Source organism: Orbicella faveolata, unplaced genomic scaffold, assembly GCF_042242905.1.
Source record: "Orbicella faveolata isolate gen_17 unplaced genomic scaffold, um_ofav_v1 contig_1, whole genome shotgun sequence".
Lineage (NCBI taxonomy): Eukaryota > Metazoa > Cnidaria > Anthozoa > Scleractinia > Merulinidae > Orbicella > Orbicella faveolata.
The window spans coordinates 35,138,698-35,158,539 of NW_028301536.1; the positions used below are offsets into that span (position 1 = coordinate 35,138,698).

Genomic DNA, 19,842 nt, shown 5'->3' on the forward strand with positions numbered 1-19,842 from the left:
ACATATATGTTATTATACCTAATCGTACCTTTATGGTACGCGTCAGCGGCATATCAGTTAAATTTGGTCGAGCCATGGTTCTTATTTTGGCGCCGGAGACGCAGTCAAGCCAAAATACCCATGGCGAGACCAGATGAGCCTGATACACCGCCTCCCCGCGCGGAGGCGTACCAAAAAGGTACGATTCGGTATTGACCGTACCCATATTCGACCAAGTAAGCATGATAGCGTAAGTGACGTGATATTACACGGCTTCTGATAGGCTAATTCCGGATTTGGGTACGGTAAGAATACAAATCGTTTGGGGTAATTTTACACTGGAGGCCCTTGCAGCAAATTAGGGACAACAGACCAAGTCACGTCTTCTTACAATCGTTTTTAATACTCTAATCTCCCTGAAACGATTATAACATATTTTGTAACAAACACAGCATCAGCAGCGGGCATCTCGTTTATTAATACAGGATATAGCAAGCGGTACATCATCATATAGTAAATACAGCAGTGAATAAACCGAAAAAATAAAAAGCAAAGTTGAAAGAGATGCCTTCAAGTGGCTCTTGCATAACTTACAAAATCTTAAATAGCCTACGAGCCCCTAGGGATTCATCAGGTACCTGCAAGTACGCCTAAAATACATCTATAGTTAACACGAATCATACATAGAGAACGCACTCCAGTGTAGTTAGCAAAACGTTACAGATATATTGTGTAGTCGCAGTTTAAACACGAATTGATGGTACCGGAAGTTTACAGTGCTTAGGGTCATAATAAACTTATTATGAAACGACATCTGAATGCCAGTGATAACACATATTGGATGACTGGTTCAGCAAAATTTCGTGACGTGTCAACGGTGAGCAGTTAATTATTTGCCGATGCCCAACCGGTTAGATATCATTTTACCTTAACCGAGGCTTGCCTGCAATTGCCAGTTAATTTTTTCACAGAAGACCGTTGCAGGTAGGTTGAACAATATTTTGTGATAATGGAGTGCTTTGTCCTTTGACTAGTGGGCTTCTCTTTCACAATATTTTCTGTGTCTATATCGTACATTTTAAGATAAGGTAGAGATTGGGCATTGTCTTTACTTTATCTCTGCTAACGCAGAGGTGAATAGTTCTATTTTGCAGAGATCTTTTTAGGGTGTGGCACGATATACGGTATGTACATGAGCAGGCTGGAGGTCCGTAATGATTCGATTTAGCAGCCCCTTTCCAGTAAACGTCTCTCTTTTTCATAAGAGCCCTCCTTTGAACGTGGTTTTGTTGATAAGAACTTCTATTCCAAATTTCGCTTGCTACCAAAGAATATGGCAAGATTAGTAAGGGCATAGTTTTTTTGATTTTTTTTTTTTCGATTTACTAGATGAAACCGGTAAGCCGTAAATTGTGTATTTAATGATTCTCAACGCGTCGGACTCGCAATCCGGCGGTCCCGGTTTCCAGAGCCTCGGTCATGCTTGTAAATGGACAACTGGTTTGCCTCCGCCCATTTGGGATTCTTAACAATATTATGTTCAATTTGAATTATTAGTTTGTTGTTTGCTCGGCCCCACTAGCCTTTGTGCTATAAACACCGCCGAGGGCAAATAAAGGTTTTTTTTTTTTTATGTTCTTTGTGTTGTCACTCGTAATAATGCAAAACCTCTGAACTAGATAAGACAAGAAATGACGATAATATCTATCGCTTCAACACCAGTGTGTCTGTCTGTCTGTCTGTCTATCTGTCGGTCTGTCGGTCGATCGGTCGGTCGGTCGGTCGGTCGGTCGGTCATTCACTCATTCCGTCTGTCCGTGCAATCTACCAGAAGGAAATTTAGACACCAATATATCACCAAAAAGTATTTTAATTCACTTTCATATTATATACCGAAAACATGGTCACACTGCACTGCTACTTGTCTCTAAATTCTATAATACCCGACTGCTACTTGTCTATTAATTCTATAATCCCAGACTATTTCTGTGATCCCTTGTAACCCTTTGTGTTTTTTTATACCCAATGAACAGTGATCATCATTCACTTAAGCTAACAGCACACAAATACGTCCTTTGCATTGTTACAATTATTATATCAAAACCTAAATTAGTGAAACGTTACTGTTCTTATATTCTAGTATGTAAAATTGTGAGTCTTGTATTAACCTCCATTATAAACCTGTTGTATCACCCCTCATCTGTCCGCCTTACATACTACTTCCTAGTCTTCAGTCATGAGTCACTGGACAAACCCGTCTCATGGTAAAAATACTTGCCACACAGTACGATAACTTTGACGCGTTTGAAGCTGTATGTAAATATTTATTAAACAAACCTATCTATTGGCAAAAATAATAAAAAAAAATACTGTCTAAAGTAAACTGATGACTTATTTTTTTGAATCCTTTCAATAGCATTGACATAATTGTAATTAATTTTGCAGTAATAAACAATTTGTTTTACTTGAATTTATTGCCAATTACCCTCTTTCATATGCAATGCAATTCTGAATTTGTAGTTTTCTACTGTGCAGTTTTCTAGGGATTTGTGTAGTGCGCTATGTGATTACATTTCTACATAATAATTATAGAATCATTATCATAAAATATTTCCCACTGGACAATGAAATTTATACAGCGATTGGATAGAAAAATCACTTCCAGTTGCAATGAACAAGCTTACATTATCTAAAAAAACATGCATATGTTTGACCTTCTCTTCCACAGTTATTTCTTAATTATTATGATTGCGCCTAAGCAGGAAATATGCCCCTTGAATTCGACAATTTATAACCATTCAAATTAAATATACATATTCATAAATTTGTAGTATCATAAAATCACAAAATCAAACTTTGAATGTGTGAACCTTTTTAATCTCCCCCAGTGTTTTCCTTGATTTGTAATCACTAATCTCCCTGTATTCCTCTTAGCTACGAAACTGCCATTGTCAGGTTTCTTATGAACAAAAGAAAGACAAGTGAAGAATTGTCTTATGCAGCAATCACTGTATAACTCTTTAACACTCAAATGTATAGGCAGACAGTGACACTAAAATGTAAACCAATGTCACACTGATGCTGCCCTGGTAGTTATGAGAATTACCACTATCTCTTTCTCCCTAATTCTAAACTTCTGTCCTCCCAAGGTATAAAAACAAAAGCAAAAACAATAACAAGACCAAAAACCAAAAAACAAACAAACAAACAAAGAAACAAAAACAAATCTTGGTACCTACAGTAGTTAATCCTAGACCTGGCAAGATTTTCCATTCATATTCATCATGGGAAATACCATTAAATCATTTCTTATTATACTGGTAATCACTGATAGATGCAATGCAGAATTATTGCATAGTAATTTATGATTCACATGGCCTTCGTAATTAACCTTGTCAAATAACATGATTGACTGTATAATCAATACCTTGGCAAAACAAATGGAAAAAAACCAATAAATTTTAACAATAATGTAACTTATAAGCCAAAGGTTTTTGCACCTGGTTTAACCCAGTGATAATAATTATTAACAATTTAATTAAATTTAATACTACTTCAGCACATAATTACATTATGTACAGTACAATTCATATCTATGCCTACTTAATGCTACTTTATGACAAAAAGTATTAGTCGTAAACGGAAAACAAGCAAGTAAAATAACCAATACAAAAAGTGACATCCAAGTGCTGACAACTGTAATAGTTTCCAAACCATGCAGATGCAAATTTAAGGTTGTGTCACATGCAGAAGAGTAAGTTGGCTAGTGAGACAATCTGGAGGGGAGGAGTCTGGTGGCCAAAAAATGTGCTCCTAAACATGAGTAAACTCCCTAAATGTGAGCCTGTTCATGGGCTGACAATTTAGCGAAAATGTACTCGAGAGTTATTTCAACTGGAGAGGTTTTTATCTTTTGGCCTCTTCCAGCCAGTTGTCTTGGGTGACATTTGTCGCACGTGTCTAGCTTTTACAGCTATCAGTACATGTAGGTACCAGCAACTCTCACTAAATTATGGTTAAACACAAGTTCTCATTTTACATTCCAATTGCAGAAAAGCTAGGCATAATAATAATTATTGGACTTAGTATGAAAGATGAACAGAAAGTTACAATTTTGCACAGTGCTTTACGTTGATTGACTTAGTTCTGAATTAATGATGTGCATTATCACTACCTTCCACTACTGGGCACAATTAAATATTTTTCCCAAAAATAGTTTTTTTCATATAATACAACTGTTAGTAATATAATAATTGACGGTAAATGCAAGTTGACAGCTTCATTATGTCTGACTGTTATTCTATAATGCATCAGTCAAAAAAATATATAATTATATCTATACTGAGTGTAAGTTACAATAGGTCATTCATCATATATATTCTACTTTAACACCTGTCACTTATTCAGAGTTTCAAAATGTAAATTAAACTAAATCGTAGATTGTAGCTCAAAGAAATCATAACTGACAGAAGTATTATTAATGACTTGTTACCATTTGCATAATTAATGAAAGAGTCTTCACGCCTTCAATCCTTTTCTACTGTTTGATGCGACATACAGAGTACATGTTGCTTTGATTGTGTACATCTTGATTTGCATGAAGCCCAGAGTTAAACTGATGGGAAAAAAAAAAACACATTTCAGACATTTCAGATAAAGAGTTAAATAGATAAGAGACTAATAAATGTCTAGTATATTTATAAATGATATATTTCTACCATGCAGTTCGTTTCTCGCCAACCATCCATTTGTCTTGCTTTTCCCATCTAGGCCGCGTAATCAATTGCAGAAGTATTTCTGTAGAAGTCTTGCTATATAACGCTCATGGTATTAAACCCCTACACGAGTAAATACACCACTTGCCAACATAAACTTGAAGAAGAATAAGAAACCAGTGGATGCCATATTTTTGAAAACAAGAGAGGCATTTCTATAACACCATATAAGGAACGCATGATTGACGGAAGCAAATTGCCAAATGTTTGCCAGAGTTTTGATTTGAGTTTTGATTTCTCCAATGAAATTGGAGGTAATTAAGAGCAGCTTCGCCTAAATATCAACTAGACTTGGAAATAGCGAAAAAATCGAATTTCTTCAAACTCGCCCAGAATGAAGCCCTACGGGCACTAGTTACAAAAATATCGTTTCAAGTTCGATAAATCAAAAATTATTTTTTTCCGCATTTTTTTCGTTTCGATGCCCCAAATCGGCCAAAATCCATTGAAAATGAGCGGCATATTCAGAGGCTCGTAGACTCAAAAGCAAAAATCTTCATAACAAACTGATTGCACGTCATATTTGTACTTCCTTTCTTGTCTATTTAGAGCTAAATAGATCGTGATTTGATTAGAACTTGAATATTTGACGAATTTTTTAAGTTAACGACCCAAGACAGCTTTACAAGAGGTCTACATTTAGCCTATTTTCAAATGCTAAAAAGGCGTTCTGGTACACGGCTTTTCCCGAAATGACTAGTTTGGTCTGAAAGAGCATTGTTTCTTCTTTAAATTACTGAAATAAAATTTTTGGGTAAATAAAATCGTGAGCGCTGAGATAGCGAACTAAATGCAGCACTTCGTCCTGAAAACGTGACCGTTGACCCAAGCGTAACGAAACCAATTACTGCAAGAAAACCCGGAAGAAAAGCAAACGTTCCGTTATTTTGAAACAATTTCTAGTGATATCTCTCCGAAACCATGATTGCAAGAAACTATTTCCAGATATGAAATCTTGCAGGGTCAAAGACGGAGCTAAAGGGCGCATTTTGACACAATAACTTTGTTTGCTGAGAATTGAATTGCAGTCAATTCCAGTGAAATTTGCAAACTTGACGTATGTTAGCCGATACTTACCTCAATATTTATATTAATAGAAGAGTCGCCTTCTTGGATTAACCTTAAAAAGAGGCTGGACCCAGATTTGGAAACCTCTAAAAGAAGAAATGTTTAATATTCCGTGACCTACCCGATGCTATAGATTCCATGCACATGCCAACCGCATGTTTGTTGTAAAACCAACTGAACTCCACTGACAGTTTCCATGGGCAACCCCAAAATAAACAATCCCCAAAAATGTAAAGTGAAATTGGCTGTCTTCATGAACAGTTAGAAGCTAGAGTCAAGTTCCATTACCTTTTAAAAATGCTTGATTCTACTTTGTTCACTCAGTCGTTACTGTCACGTTTGAATACTGCGTAGTATCGGTCACGCCAAAACACTGCAGACCGTGCAGACTGAGTAAGTTTCCCATACAAAGTCTTGTACGCGTTTGTCTATTGAATCAAAAGTCAAATACTGCGCTTGTGCAGCCTGTGGATAAATGACAAACTTTCAGATATATTTAACACTATTTTGTAACTAGACCCAAAAGAAGGAGTCACAATGAAAAGCCCAAACAAGTGTCTGCAGTCTGCACGGTCTCCACTGTTTTGGCGTGACCGATTCGCGGCTTTCGAACGTGAGAGTAGTGAACAAAGTCGACGCAAACAAATAAAATCAAGCACTTTTTAAAGGCAACAGAACTTGACTCTAGCTTCTAACTGTTCATGAAGACAGCCAATTTCACTTTACATTTTTGGGGATTGTTTATTTTGGGGTTGCCCATGGAAACTGTCAGTGGAGTTCAGTTGGTTTTACGACAAACATGCGGTTGGCATGTGCATGGAATCTATAGCATCGGGTAGGTCACGGAATATTAAACATTTCTTCTTTTAGAGGTTTCCAAATCTGGGTCCAGCCTCTTTTGAAGGTTAATCCAAGAAGGCAACTCTTCTATTAACATAAATATTCAGGTAAGTATCGGCTAACATACGTCAAGTTTGCAAATTTCACTGGAATTGACTGCAATTCAATTCTCAGCAAACAAAGTTATTGTGTCAAAATGCGCCCTTTAGCTCCGTCTTTGACCCTGCAAGATTTCATATCTGGAAATAGTTTCTTGCAATCATGGTTTCGGAGAGATATCACTAGAAATTGTTTCAAAATAACGGAACGTTTGCTTTTCTTCCGGGTTTTCTTGCAGTAATTGGTTTCGTTACGCTTGGGTCAACGGTCACGTTTTCAGGACGAAGAGCTGCATTTAGTTCGCTATCTAAGCGCTCACGATTTTATTTACCCAAAAATTTTATTTCAGTAATTTAAAGAAGAAACAATGCTCTTTCAGACCAAACTAGTCATTTCGGGAAAAGCCGTGTACCAGAATGCCTTTTTAGCATTTGAAAATAGGCTAAATGTAGACCTCTTGTAAAGCTGTCTTGGGTCGTTAACTTAAAAAATTCGTCAAATATTTAAGTTCTAATCAAATCACGATCTATTTAGCTCTAAATAGACAAGAAAGGAAGTACAAATACGACGTGCAATCAGTTTGTTATGAAGATTTTTGCTTTTGAGTTTACGAGCCTCTGAATATGCCGCTCATTTTCAATGGATTTTGGCCGATTTGGGGCATCGAAATGAAAAAATTGCGGAAAAAAATAATTTTTGATTTATCGAACTTAAAACGATATTTTTGTAACTAGTGCCCGTAGGGCTTCATTCTGGGCGAGTTTGAAGAAATCCGATTTTTTCGCTATTTCCAAGTCTAGTTGATATTTAGGCGAAGCTGCTCTTAATATATCAATTAAAATTAAATACAAACATCACAGTGAAACTTACATATGGAGTAAACGTTCTCACTGATTACGGGTTGGCTGGTTTGGTAAGTGGCTGTCTATGGCGGAATTGTTCCTTGCTATCCTTCTTGAAATGATGTTCACCATTTTCTTCTCTTTTCTTGCTGTCCTCTGCACTGTTACTGCTTTGTATGACTGCAAAAAGGAAACAGACAAATATATATAATACATCAAAGCTATGGACAGCACCTGTCCAGTAACTACATGTAGTCGAAGACTGTACACTATACTACCTATTAAAGGAGTTCAACAAATCCTGAATACATGTTCTGTGCAACTAAATGTTCAATCAACATCTAACTTGGGAATTTTGTGGTATTCCAAAGAGTATGCTGCTCTCATAGTTCAATGCGGTGCAACTTCAGGTGACACTTTCACTACATGTACATAAACTACATAAACCATCCAGTGTCTGAATTCAATCCACGACTGGCACATTCCATATCATATAAATTACATATCATTCTCAGTGCTTTCAACAAGACCCAGCACCTGCCAGAACTCAGGCTGGTATTCTGTTGTGAATTGCCAGCTATCATTTTTGGAAGTTTTCAAAACTTAACCCTCTCAAGAAAGTTAGATCATGGGCCTCTCTTGTTGCTCTCTGATGGGTGCTGCATCAGGATCACAGTCTACAGCACCTGCACTGTACTTTAAATGGCTGTCATTAAGAGCACTCCTCTAACACCTGTCACAGAGGGCTCTGACTTCGCTTGATAGGCCTTTGATGTTAAGGGTGAAATTGCCTTTTGTTGATACAACTCACCCACAAAGTAACAAGTTTGTTACAAGTGAGAAGATCAAGGATGCAGGTGACTCAAGACTTAATGACAGACCTGCTTCAAATTGTACTGAAAGCACTACATCCTCAAGATTGTGATTCATTGTGTCACTTATTCATGGTTGAAGTATGAAGCTCATCATACTATACCTGTAATGCATAAATGGCAAATTTCTTTCTGGGAGTTTTGTATTTGCTACAAGTGCATTCCTTCTATGAAAAAGTTGAGCCCCTATTAAGCGGCCACTCTCGGGGAAATGGGAGGTGGCTGCTTAATGGGGGTTGGCCGCTCAATAAACGTTGGTGTACCTTGAATATTTTTCACCATCAGGTTAATTTCTTCGTGAACATGGTGTCACTTCAAGACAATCATGATAAATGTATGCTTGAACTTTTTTATCACTCCTCACCTCCTATTTCGGACTCTTATCTGCCATCACCTTTTCCAAAACAAAGTTTTTAAATTTTGGGTGGCCGTTTAATAGGGATAAAGACAATAGAAAAACCCTCATTGGGACGACCAAAAGGTGGCTGTGGCTGCTTTATAATGGTGGCTGGTGTAATAGGGGTTTTACTTACAGTACTTTACTGACAACAATTTTCTGGCTTTGATAACTGGCCACTTAATAGAGGTTTGACTGTATATAATTAACCTCTCACTCAAAATGCCATTAAATGCTCAAGACATTATTTGACATTATAACCCCATCAAGAGCTACAAATTAAGGTAGACACACATGCGGTTTACATGCAGGTGTATACCCCAACTATAGGAGTGAGATATTTCAAACAGGCAACTACTGAATCCCAGCCTTACCATGATTTGCACCATTGCTAACAGACAGTTCTCCATTTTTTCCAATGTTTCCATTCATAGCTTTTCCAGGTGCTCCATTCTTTCCCGACTCTTTTGGAATCTCCCTGGTATCTTCTACACCACGGCTTTTCCCAACCATTATACGGATTATGAGCCACACAATGAACTGAAACCACCATAGGTTCATGAAAAACAACATCCAAAGCATGGCATTGAAGAAGAAGTAGAATGGAGCTGTAGGAGCGTATGGCCGACCATCACAGCCAGTGGAGTGGAGTACTTTAATAGGGTAGAGGTACAGACGGCAATACAACCTGAAACACAATCTGTAGAATTAGATGCACTGTAAAAGGCAAGATGTAAAAAGATAAGATTTACTAGTTAGATCAACGATAAGACTGAAATAAAAATTAAAGTGGCTATGAGCCACACCATTGAAAATTCTGATTCTCTTTTCATTCCTATTTTTTTCATTTTCCTTTTTTCCCAGGCGATATCAGTGATTTTTTCTTCATACTTTGTTACCTTTTGAGAGGAAAAAAAATGGGGGGGGGGGGGGGTTGCTCCTCTATGAAGAGGTTGGGGATTCTCGTTGTCTCAGGTACAAATCAAGGATTCTGGTCTCACTTAGGGTGTTGATGAAGAAACGTCATCGTTCTTAGTTGTCAAAGTATCCTTTAGGGTGCATTCAAATAAATAAATATAAATATAAAACAAATGCTCTCATTTGTTTTCTGTTGATCTCTCGAGTACGCAAGTTGGGTCTACAAGCGTGTGGGATCCTTTCTCAAACAGTGGCTAGTAATCGAACCTTTTTCATTATAAGTGGTCTTTTAGGATCTAATTTATGAAGCTTGAGTAATGCCCACATTAGTCTTCTTTAGAAGTTAAATTCATATTTTCTGATGAGCATCCCTGACCTTTTCATATGGGAGTCCCCCCCCCGGGTTTCCAAATGTCTAACAGGAAGTGAAGGAGTGAAGGAGTGATGGAGTGAAATCGTCCCACCACTACAACTTGTCTTCAAACAATTACATTTCCACAGAAACTACTCTGTGTTAACTTTACTGTATACAGGATGTAGTATACACCGTACTTCCGAAACTCATTAAAAATTCATCAAGTTTACACAAAGGAAGTCATGACTGTGACAGTGTTTTGAATATCTGATCTTAATTAGCAAAAATTTTTATGATTTCATTTCTCCCTTTTCTCCTTAAGTTTAGGTTTCAACTGAGAAGATACATGTATATCAAACTTGATTACGTTTCCAAACACCTTGAAGTTTGTCAAAAATACTCTGCTGTATGTGTGTTTTACTTTCCACTCTCTTCTCGGTGTTTTGGAAATGTGGTCAAATACGGTCTTTCATGTTTGATATATTACTTTAAGTCTTTGGATTAAATTTCTCAGAGCTCAATCATGGGCTAAACAGTAATTAGGATATACACTTAATGTCACTACAAGGCTCACCATAGTGATGCAAAAGACAAAACTCCTGCAACACTGAGGATGTCTGGTATGACATGATATTTTCCACCACGTGATTTGAAACCAAGGCAGAGTTTACTGAACTCCAGAAAAATATCATTGATGTCATGAAGGAAAAGCACCAGAACACCAATCCTATGGTACCTGAAATGAAGAGTCAAGTCTCATTGTCAGAGTACACTTTAAATGTTGAGCAGTCTAACTTACGGAATCAAAATTATTTATAATTATTTATCATAAGGGATGACAGCACTATAAATAAGCCTGCTACTCAGTTTGCTACATGTACATCAAAATGTTGGTCGACATTGATGTCTCTTGAGATGACTGTATCATATGGGACAGTAAAAGTCACCGATAGGGCAAGTAACCTGCCCAGGACAATAGCCTTTTTCACGGTCAACATTTCTCACTTGCATTACAAAGTAATCCCACATGTATGTGAGACAATTTTGTAGTTTCTGCCTGAAATTGCCTGCATTCATGTTCTATTACATTGTGCTGAAAAATGAGAAAAGCTAACCATGAAGATGGCTATTGTATTTAACACCATGGGACTTCTCCTGGAATATGTTGAAAATATTCTGATCAGTTGACTGTATTTTTTGTTAAGATCTGTTTGCAAACTACAACTAACAATTCTGCCAGGGGACCTATCCAGTGTTCACTTTGATAAATAATGCCAGACACTTTGCCTGAAACTGAAACAGACCTCTTGTAGTAATGTAACAGAAAAGTGCCCTACCCACATCACTGGACCCACTATAAATCTTGCTATATCAGTTAGGTGCAAACAAAAGGGTCACAAAGCTGCTCAGAAAAAGAAACCCTTACCATCATGGCATCTGGAAATACAGATTTTATTAATACTTCAGTTTATCCCATTGATATGTCACCACAACAGCAAAAAATGCTTGAATGAAATATTAAAACACGATGATGACTGAAATCTGGCTCACACTGAAACAACAACATTTATTTGAACATGTAGTAAAGTTCTTGCTAAAAGGTTTACACTGGAATCTTTATCCCTAATGCCTCAAAATGTCCAACATTTAGATGTAGGGAAAGTGGAACTTTTCCTTTTAAAGATGTTTGCACGTGAAAAATGCAAAATGTCTACAAAACTTTATAAACACCTCCCACTCACGGAAATAGGCCACGTTTGTATTTCACAAATTCAATACTTAGTCTCGCTCAGCCAAATTTCTTAAACTGGGTAATCATCCCCCGTTCCCCTGAGCCACATTAAGTCGGCATCTGCGGAATTTGTCAGTTTACATGTTAGCTAATTTACATAATTGTTAGCTTTACATGTAATTTATGAGACATGCATCCCATGGCAAAATTATGTAGATACATGTAATAACCCAGCACCATGTACATGAATTATTTCTAGCAATCTCACCTGATAGCCAAAGAGAAGAAAATAAGTAAATTAGTTAATATGTGATGCATAATCATAAGGATGGAATCCCGTCGCCATTGGTCCATAAAGAGTGTGGCATATATTGAATGAAAATAAAACCCTGCTTCTACCACATACAGCATGTAAATGTCTTGAGGAACAGGCATTCCTTTGTACCATCCTGCAGATAAACAGTCAGACCTTAGTCATATTAAGCATACACCAAAAGGCATGTAACTCCCTAGCCTCAAACAATAGACTGCTGAAAGTAATATTTTACAACTGGTAAATGAAAATAGAGGCTCCACCAGGTCTTAAGCCTGAGTAAAGCCGCCCACACTCCTCTAGAAAGATTGAGGAAGGGCATCTGTCTTAACATTGATAATCATGTTCAAGTTCATCTGATTTTTCTCAAAAGTCAGCTGTCGAGACAACGATGGAAATTTGTACAATTAATACATTTCGTGAGAGAGTTTTGAAGTTTAAAATTTTTTTCTGAGAACATAGCAAACTATAAAGATCACCAACAGCTGTCTCATGCAAAGATCACAGGCAGAGAGCAGAATTTTGCTTTGTTGTCTCCACATGTCATGTCAAATATTGTCACACTGAAATGACGATGGATAATTTATGCAAGAAGCAGGATTATCATCTGTAACACAAAGATGCCCCTCTCCAATTGTTTTTGAGGAGAGTAGCTGGCAGTACAAGGATATGTCATGGCTCTATCACAGAAATGAGCACGTATTTATTGATTACCAGCTGATTCACATTGCTGTACATCATCAACTGACAAACCACAACATTGACTGGGACTTTGCTCAGTGCTTAACCTACAGTAAAAACTATTTTCAGCAACTGACTCTGGAGAGCTGGTACACTAACCTAGAACAAACACCTCTTAATTAATGTCAACAACTAGTGGCACCTCACAAACGACTTATCCATGACAGAAATGAAACCGACAAAAAGACTTCTAACAGACTGACTTAACTTGACTAGCAATACAGGGACCAAAAATCGACCAATTTGACTAACAATAAATGGATCGAAACCGACCAGTGACTGATGACAAACTTTACACAAGTCTTTCAGCCAATACCATCATGGCTAAACTGACCAATCACATTCAACGGACCAGACTTACAACATTATTGACTGACAAACACTATTGACTCTGAAGATGACTTCCGCTCAAGTTGTTGAAACGTCAGTCACCAACAACAGCTCTTTTCAGAACTACCCTCACCTGGACGATCACACTATACAAACTACAGATTCAATTATGTTGCCTTGCATCTGTTCTATACATGTAAGTAATAGATCTTGCAGATGACATCAAAATGTGGTAAGAACAAAAAAAAGTGGCACAGGAGGCGAAAGCCCAGTATGTCACTGATGTTTTACATCAAAAAGAATATACACAAGTCATGTACTAACCTTTCCAGCAGTTACTTGTGTCTTGGAAAAAGTTATATTTGCCATTAAATAGAATGTAGGAACAGTAGCCATATGCTGAAGAGTAAAACAAAAACTTGAAGGCACTTTCTGGACACTTCTTCTGATCTTTCTCAAGGAGTTGACACCAACTGAAAAAAGGCTGAAAATACAACCACAAGTTGTAAAATTTATATCACCTACGTGCTGGTTTTCAAATTAACAAGGGGCATTAACACTGAACTCGTCTAGAAGTAACGTATTGTACATGTACATGACCCCACAAGCTTCCAGCTTTCATACATATCATGTACAAATAAAGGCAAGCTACCTACCTACCTACTTATAAAGACACACCTTTGATATTTTCTCATACCATGTAACAAACAATTGAAAGAACAAGTGACCAGCTGTTATGAAATTCACATGCAAGCTATATAATTCTCAAGCAGTATCAAAGCTTCCAAGAAGCAAGTGTATGTCTTCACTCAGCTGAAATGTAAATGACAGATAAAAGCCCAGCAAATACCCCATATAAGACCGCAAGGAGCATTCAGTGGCCATCCTGAAATCCGCCTGATCTGATCAGGCTAAATTATGTTTTGCCACTCATGAGAAAAGGCTACATCTTCATTTACAACATAACTAGCACAGCTGAACAATCACATTCACTGTACATGTATCTCACAATGTAGAAAAAAGTATGTACCCTACCTGCCACATTCTCTCCCACCCCCCTCTCCCTTAAAAGTAAGATTTCACACCCTGCTTCCAGTTATTTCCCCATCTCACTCAAATTCTCCCTTGTCACCAGGAAGACTTTCCACATCAAGTTTCTTGCCCCCTTCCCATGCAATTGAAACATACTGTACAATCAACTAGTCCCAGGGTATGCCAGAGGGGGAGTTGGTTTGTCGTGAAAATTCATTTGTTTACTAAATATTATGTTTGAGAAGTAACATTTTGGGCAGCTTGAAAAGATGATGTGTTTAATGCCCAAGGGTTTTCATTATGATGACTGTGTATTTTGACCATGTTGAATGCATATTTCATATATTTTTTAACACATTTTTAACCGGGACAGCCTAGGGCCAAGCCCAGGTCACGTTCTGCTGATCACACTGTTTTTTTGTTTTGTACGTGAGTAGACCAAGTCCACTGCGAGTGAAAATCAGGCCTTTGCTAAAAGGATTTTGACAGACTGGGATCCATTCTGCAAAATTTCATTTCAAAGATAGCAAAGAGATGTCAGCTAATGCAACAGAAAAATGTAAAAAGGAAAAATTATATTTGATTACTTCCCTAAGTTTCAAGGAACAGATTATCTGAACAACAGAAATTTATTATGCACGTTTGCCCCCAACCTTTTGAAACCTGTATAATTGACACAAACTGCATTATAAGTGTAATGCATATATAAGCAAGTCCATCACGTTTTTTTTTTCTTTAATACGGAATCTGTTTTTGGCAAAAAGTAGTTTAATTTAATTTTCACTTTAACAAAAGGGTGTTAATAATTAACTCTTACATGTATGTCCGGGTTTTAAGCTTGCTAAACCTTCTTGAAAACCATCTTTTTGTAAAGGGCTAATTGACTGAAGGTGTTAGAAAATTATCATCCCGCCAACTCGTTAAAAGTGCCCGTCAAGGTAATTTTGAACCTGAAAGAATTTATTCCTAAGCTTATACCTAAACATCTGCGCCAGAGAAGATGTTGTGTATTCGATCGAAACTTCTTGACAAACAACAACAAAATTTTAATGTTGACAGAGTCTCTTTAAGTGTGTCGTTTAATATTAGCATAGTTTTACTCAAAAAGAAATAAATCTTTAAAAGATACAACCAGGAATAAATGCACAGGCTATACATTTATTTAGTGAGCTTACTGTTTTGCGTGAACCGAATCAACCAAGACCACAGAACAATTGGGGGTTCATGTTAAACCTAAGCTTACCCACGGTTTCAGCGATCGAAACAACAGTATTTGATCCTGTAAACAAAGTTTTTCAACAGTTAAAAGGCTGCTTTAGAAGGTGTCAGTTTAATATGAGTGTTCTGGAAGCCAAACGATTCATATTTTAACCGTACTGACCTCAAGCGTATATAAGATTAACTAAACATTCAATAATCTTGCCAATAATACTGGGAATAAACCTCCTCCTACAAGTTTCGTAATTAAAACTATCTAAAGCTTTACCATAGCTACGTTGACCCTCAGTGAAATGAACTTCCAAAGGAGCGATCCCGGAGGAAAACTAAAAAAATCTACGTACAATTCCTACCTTGAAAAGCGCCTCGGTCAAAAAATACCGCAATATGGTGAAAGCGACACCGAGGAGAAGACAAATGAGAATGTCTTTAGCCGATATGAAGCCGTAGTTGGAAATCTCGAGAATGAAATCCGTCAGAAATGTTTTTGTTGGACCTCTTTCGTTCCATTCAATCCAACAATGGTTCCATATTTTGCTGAAAGCCTCCAAGTATCCAACCTCCATTGTGGAACCTGCAAGCACAATACATCAGAATATGTTAGGGGAGGGGTAGAAGGGGAGTGTTTTAGCGGTTTGAAAGAGACTTGCACAGTTACACTCAGGGGAATGGGGTGGATGGAAGGTGGTGTGACGTCGGAAATCATGCCACCTTCTGATGCCTTTCTCAGTTATGACAGAGGCTTGGTGGGGTGGGAAAGAAGTTTTCGTACCATTATTTCTGGTTGGGAAAAAAAAAATTATTTTTTTTTCATTGGTTCCATATCTTTTATTCTTATGGCCCGCTTTGCACGAAATCGTTTCATCAGTTTCTTTTGTGCAGGATTGTATTTTTTTGGTAATACTCCAGCCCAGCCCAGCCCACGACCATAGATCACCGTAAGCCCGTGACTACGGACTTATCGTTCTTTGACCGGGCTGCCATGAGGCCGTCACGAGTCGTGCGCTATTGTATCAATTCTATTTGAAGAGCTTCTAAAAACACACACTACTTGTTTCTTTTGCTGTAGGCCACGGTGCTGATGAAGAAATCCCTTATCGTTTCCGATCACGGGGGGCTGGCAGCTACCTTTGATAAACAGGTAATATATAGATTCAGCCAAGCTTAAGCGCGGAGCTCCCACAACGCTACAGTCGAACATTAAGCGGACACCCTCGGCCTCGGGGAAATGGGAGGCGGTAGTTTCATAGGGGCTGGCCGCATATAATAGGGGTTCGTTTTTTTGAATATTTGTTTTTAGATCTGGTTCCGATTCATGCTTAGTCACCATAGAATCAAGTCAAGACAATCAAAACAAACGTGATTTCGACCCCTTATCTGTCATCGTCTTTTCCGAAAGAAAGCCAAACTACGTGTATTACATTTTGGGTGGCCGCTTAAAAGGGGTAAGGACCATAGAGGACTCCCTCGTCGAGACGACCGTGACAAAAGGTGGCCGCAGCCGCTTAATAGTGGTGGACGGTTAATGTAGTCTTTATTTATAGTATTTTACTGACAAATATTTCTGGACTTTGATGACTGGCCGCTTAATAAGGGGTGACCGCTTAATAGGTAGCCGCTTAGTAGAGGTTCGACTGTAATCATCTACTCAACGCTACAACCTTTTGAACCAAAAAAAAAAAAAAAAAAAAAACACGAGGAAATCTACATAAACACAATGTGCAGATCACCACATCTGAGTATCAAGTAGCAAATACTCTCTCGACCGGATGAAAGAACTGTGATGCTGCTCTCTTCAAGGTAAAGCCAAGGAAGGCATTTAGAAGGGGTGTGGACAAAACGTGGGGTAGGCCATAGTCTAGGCCATTAACAAAAAACATTAACAAAACATCAGTGAGAGTCGAATGACTTAGCTGGCATAAAATTATATCCCTCTAATAGGGGTATGCTTAAAAGTCACTAACACGATTATCAACATCAGAGGGAACGAAACAATGCAAACCTTACAGCACTCAGCCTTGAAACATCCTATTTTTCGCTGTCTTCGACGTCTAGCATCCCCAGCCAAGCAATCAACCATAACGGCAGAGAGGTACCAATCCTTACATAAGACATTATCTCCTGTCACATTTCGCAAAAGCTTTCGCTGTGGACCTTTTGAGGCTAAACAGCCTAAGAGGTACCAAAACTGCGTTTTTAACCCCTAAAAGGTATGGCAAGAACCCCCGTCATTTATATATGGGATTTCCCCCCCTCCCCTCCAGCGGTGGGAAGGACCGCTATTACGTGGTCGCTGAGAATATCCAAAATGGCGGCTCCGCGATCCTTACCGGCTGCCAGTTTGTGACATAGAGTGGAGTGCTAGTGTAAACATGTAATGAATGGCGTTAGTGACTGTTAATGTTAGTTAGTGGCTTTTTAGTATACCTCTATTAGAGGGATACAAGAACCACGAGGGATACGATGTTATGCCAGCTAACTCGTTCGACTCTTACTCATGTTTTGTCAATGTTTTTTAAAAATCTGACCACTGGTGGGCCATAGGGTAGGCGACAGGGTAGGCCATGGCCTACACCATTGGCCTAGGCCATAACCTACCCCACGTTTTGTCCACACAAGCCGGATAAAACGTCCAAAATTTTAAAGACTTGCGGTTTTCAAGCTTAATAATTATTCACGCTGAAACGTAAATCTATGGAACGCCAGAACTGTCTTATGATAGTTTTTTTTTTATTATATTGGGTGGTTATGTCATTATATTGAGTAGTTATGTTATTATATTCGGTGATTAACTCATTATACTCGGTGCTTATTCCATTATACTCGGTGCTTATGTCTTTATATGCGGTGCTACCTTCATTATATTCGGTGCTTATTCCATTATATTCGGTGCTTCCCTCGTTATATTCGGTGCTTTCTTCGTTATATTCGGTGCTTTCAAAAGCAGATTGCGATCAAACGAGTATGTTTCAGAGAACAACACATTTTTTTGCTGCATACGATTGCATAAAAAAGGTCTGTTTTGAAAAGCAGTGTCGGCTGCTGTTCTAAACCTTGTTAGTTCTTCACTGTTTGACCGACGCGACAGCGATAAACCTGAGAAGTTAAATATTTGTGTTTCACCGTTCGATCGACGCGACAACATAAACCGGAGAAGATAAACATCTCGCCCCATTGTGGCCATAGAGCAATTCAGGTGATAACAATTGAGTTTTTAATTTCGAGGGGGTCTGAGTTTTCGGGGTCTGAGGTTTCGGGGTCTGAGTTTTCGTGACACCCGTTTTTCCCGGCTTTCCCTAGACTACCTCCAAATTGTACGACCCCTTGCGAAGACTGGTGACGATCATATCGAAGAAAGCACCGAATATAATGAAGTAAGCACCGAATATAATGAAGTAAGCACCGAATATAATGAAGTAAGCACCGAACAAGGAAGTACCGAATATAATGGCCTTTGCACCGAATATAAGGAAGAGAGCACCGAATGTAATAGTGTTAGTACCCGTAATAATGAAGAAAACACCAAACAAAGTTAGAACCGAATATAACGAAGAAAGCACCGAATATAATAAAGACAGCACCGAATATAATGAAAAAAGCACCAAATATAACGAAGAAAGAACCGAATATAACGAGGGAAGCACCGAATATAATGGAATAAGTACCGAATATAATGAAGACAGCACCGCATATAAAGACATAAGCACCGAGTATAATGGAATAAGCACCGAGTATAATGAGTTAATCACCGAATATAATAACATAACTACTCAATATAATGACATAACCACCCAGTATAATAAAAAAAAGTATCATAAGACAGTTCTGACGTTCCATAGAAGACATCTCGCCGAAGCAACTTGACAATTTTTATTGAAAACGCGACGAAAGTTTCTACAACAAAGAGTCGCTTACCGCAATTTGGCAATTCACGTCAGTGTGAAGTCTTCCAGACAGAATCTAGCAAAAGTTGTGAAGACTGAACTGAACTAATCCTGGAAAGATCAACGAATTAACCTCTTTTCCCGCTGTGTTTACCGTTTTGTAATTTCTCTAAACGCACGAAACATGTATGATTTCCCGGTCGTTGATCACTTGGCCGGTGAACTCATGGGGAGTTGTGCAAAGTCAATGTTTTCCGGTATATGCATGATATAATTTGGCATATATTAATGTCTAGGGCAAGTGGCAACCCTTTTGTTTTCTTCAAAACACCTTTAAAGGCACACTGATCGTTGTGTCTCTGCTGCCATCAAACAAAGGAATGAAAAAATCTTTTGGTATTCTTCACCGGCAATATTATGACTCTCTACCTCATGGTTTTCCTCTTT

At 38.1% G+C, this 19,842-nt stretch overlaps 1 protein-coding gene across 1 annotated transcript; it reads right to left on the bottom strand.

Annotated features, from left to right (window-relative positions):
* Positions 1 to 1,831: 1,831 nt before the first annotated feature.
* Positions 1,832 to 16,112, bottom strand: LOC110040806 (ceramide synthase 1-like). Its single transcript, XM_020746080.2, has 7 exons — positions 15,865 to 16,112; positions 13,586 to 13,745; positions 12,146 to 12,326; positions 10,720 to 10,881; positions 9,247 to 9,560; positions 7,632 to 7,783; positions 1,832 to 4,594 (listed from the first exon to the last, which is right to left on the bottom strand). The coding sequence occupies exons 1-6, from the start codon at positions 16,075 to 16,077 to the stop codon at positions 7,656 to 7,658; spliced, it is 1,158 nt and encodes a 385-aa protein (XP_020601739.2). The 5' UTR covers positions 16,078 to 16,112; the 3' UTR covers positions 1,832 to 4,594; positions 7,632 to 7,655.
* Between the last annotated feature and the right edge of the window lie 3,730 nt (positions 16,113 to 19,842).

Coding starts and splice junctions, on each gene's coding strand:
- LOC110040806 (XM_020746080.2), bottom strand. CDS start 16,077: ATGGAGGTTGGATACTTGGAGGCTTTCAGCAAAATATGGAACCATTGT. Junction 12,327..13,585: donor CACAAGTAACTGCTGGAAAG/GTTAGTACATGA, acceptor GTTTATCTGCAG/GATGGTACAAAGGAATGCCT. Junction 9,561..10,719: donor TTGTCTTTTGCATCACTATG/GTGAGCCTTGTA, acceptor ATTGTGTTTCAG/GTTGTATTGCCGTCTGTACC.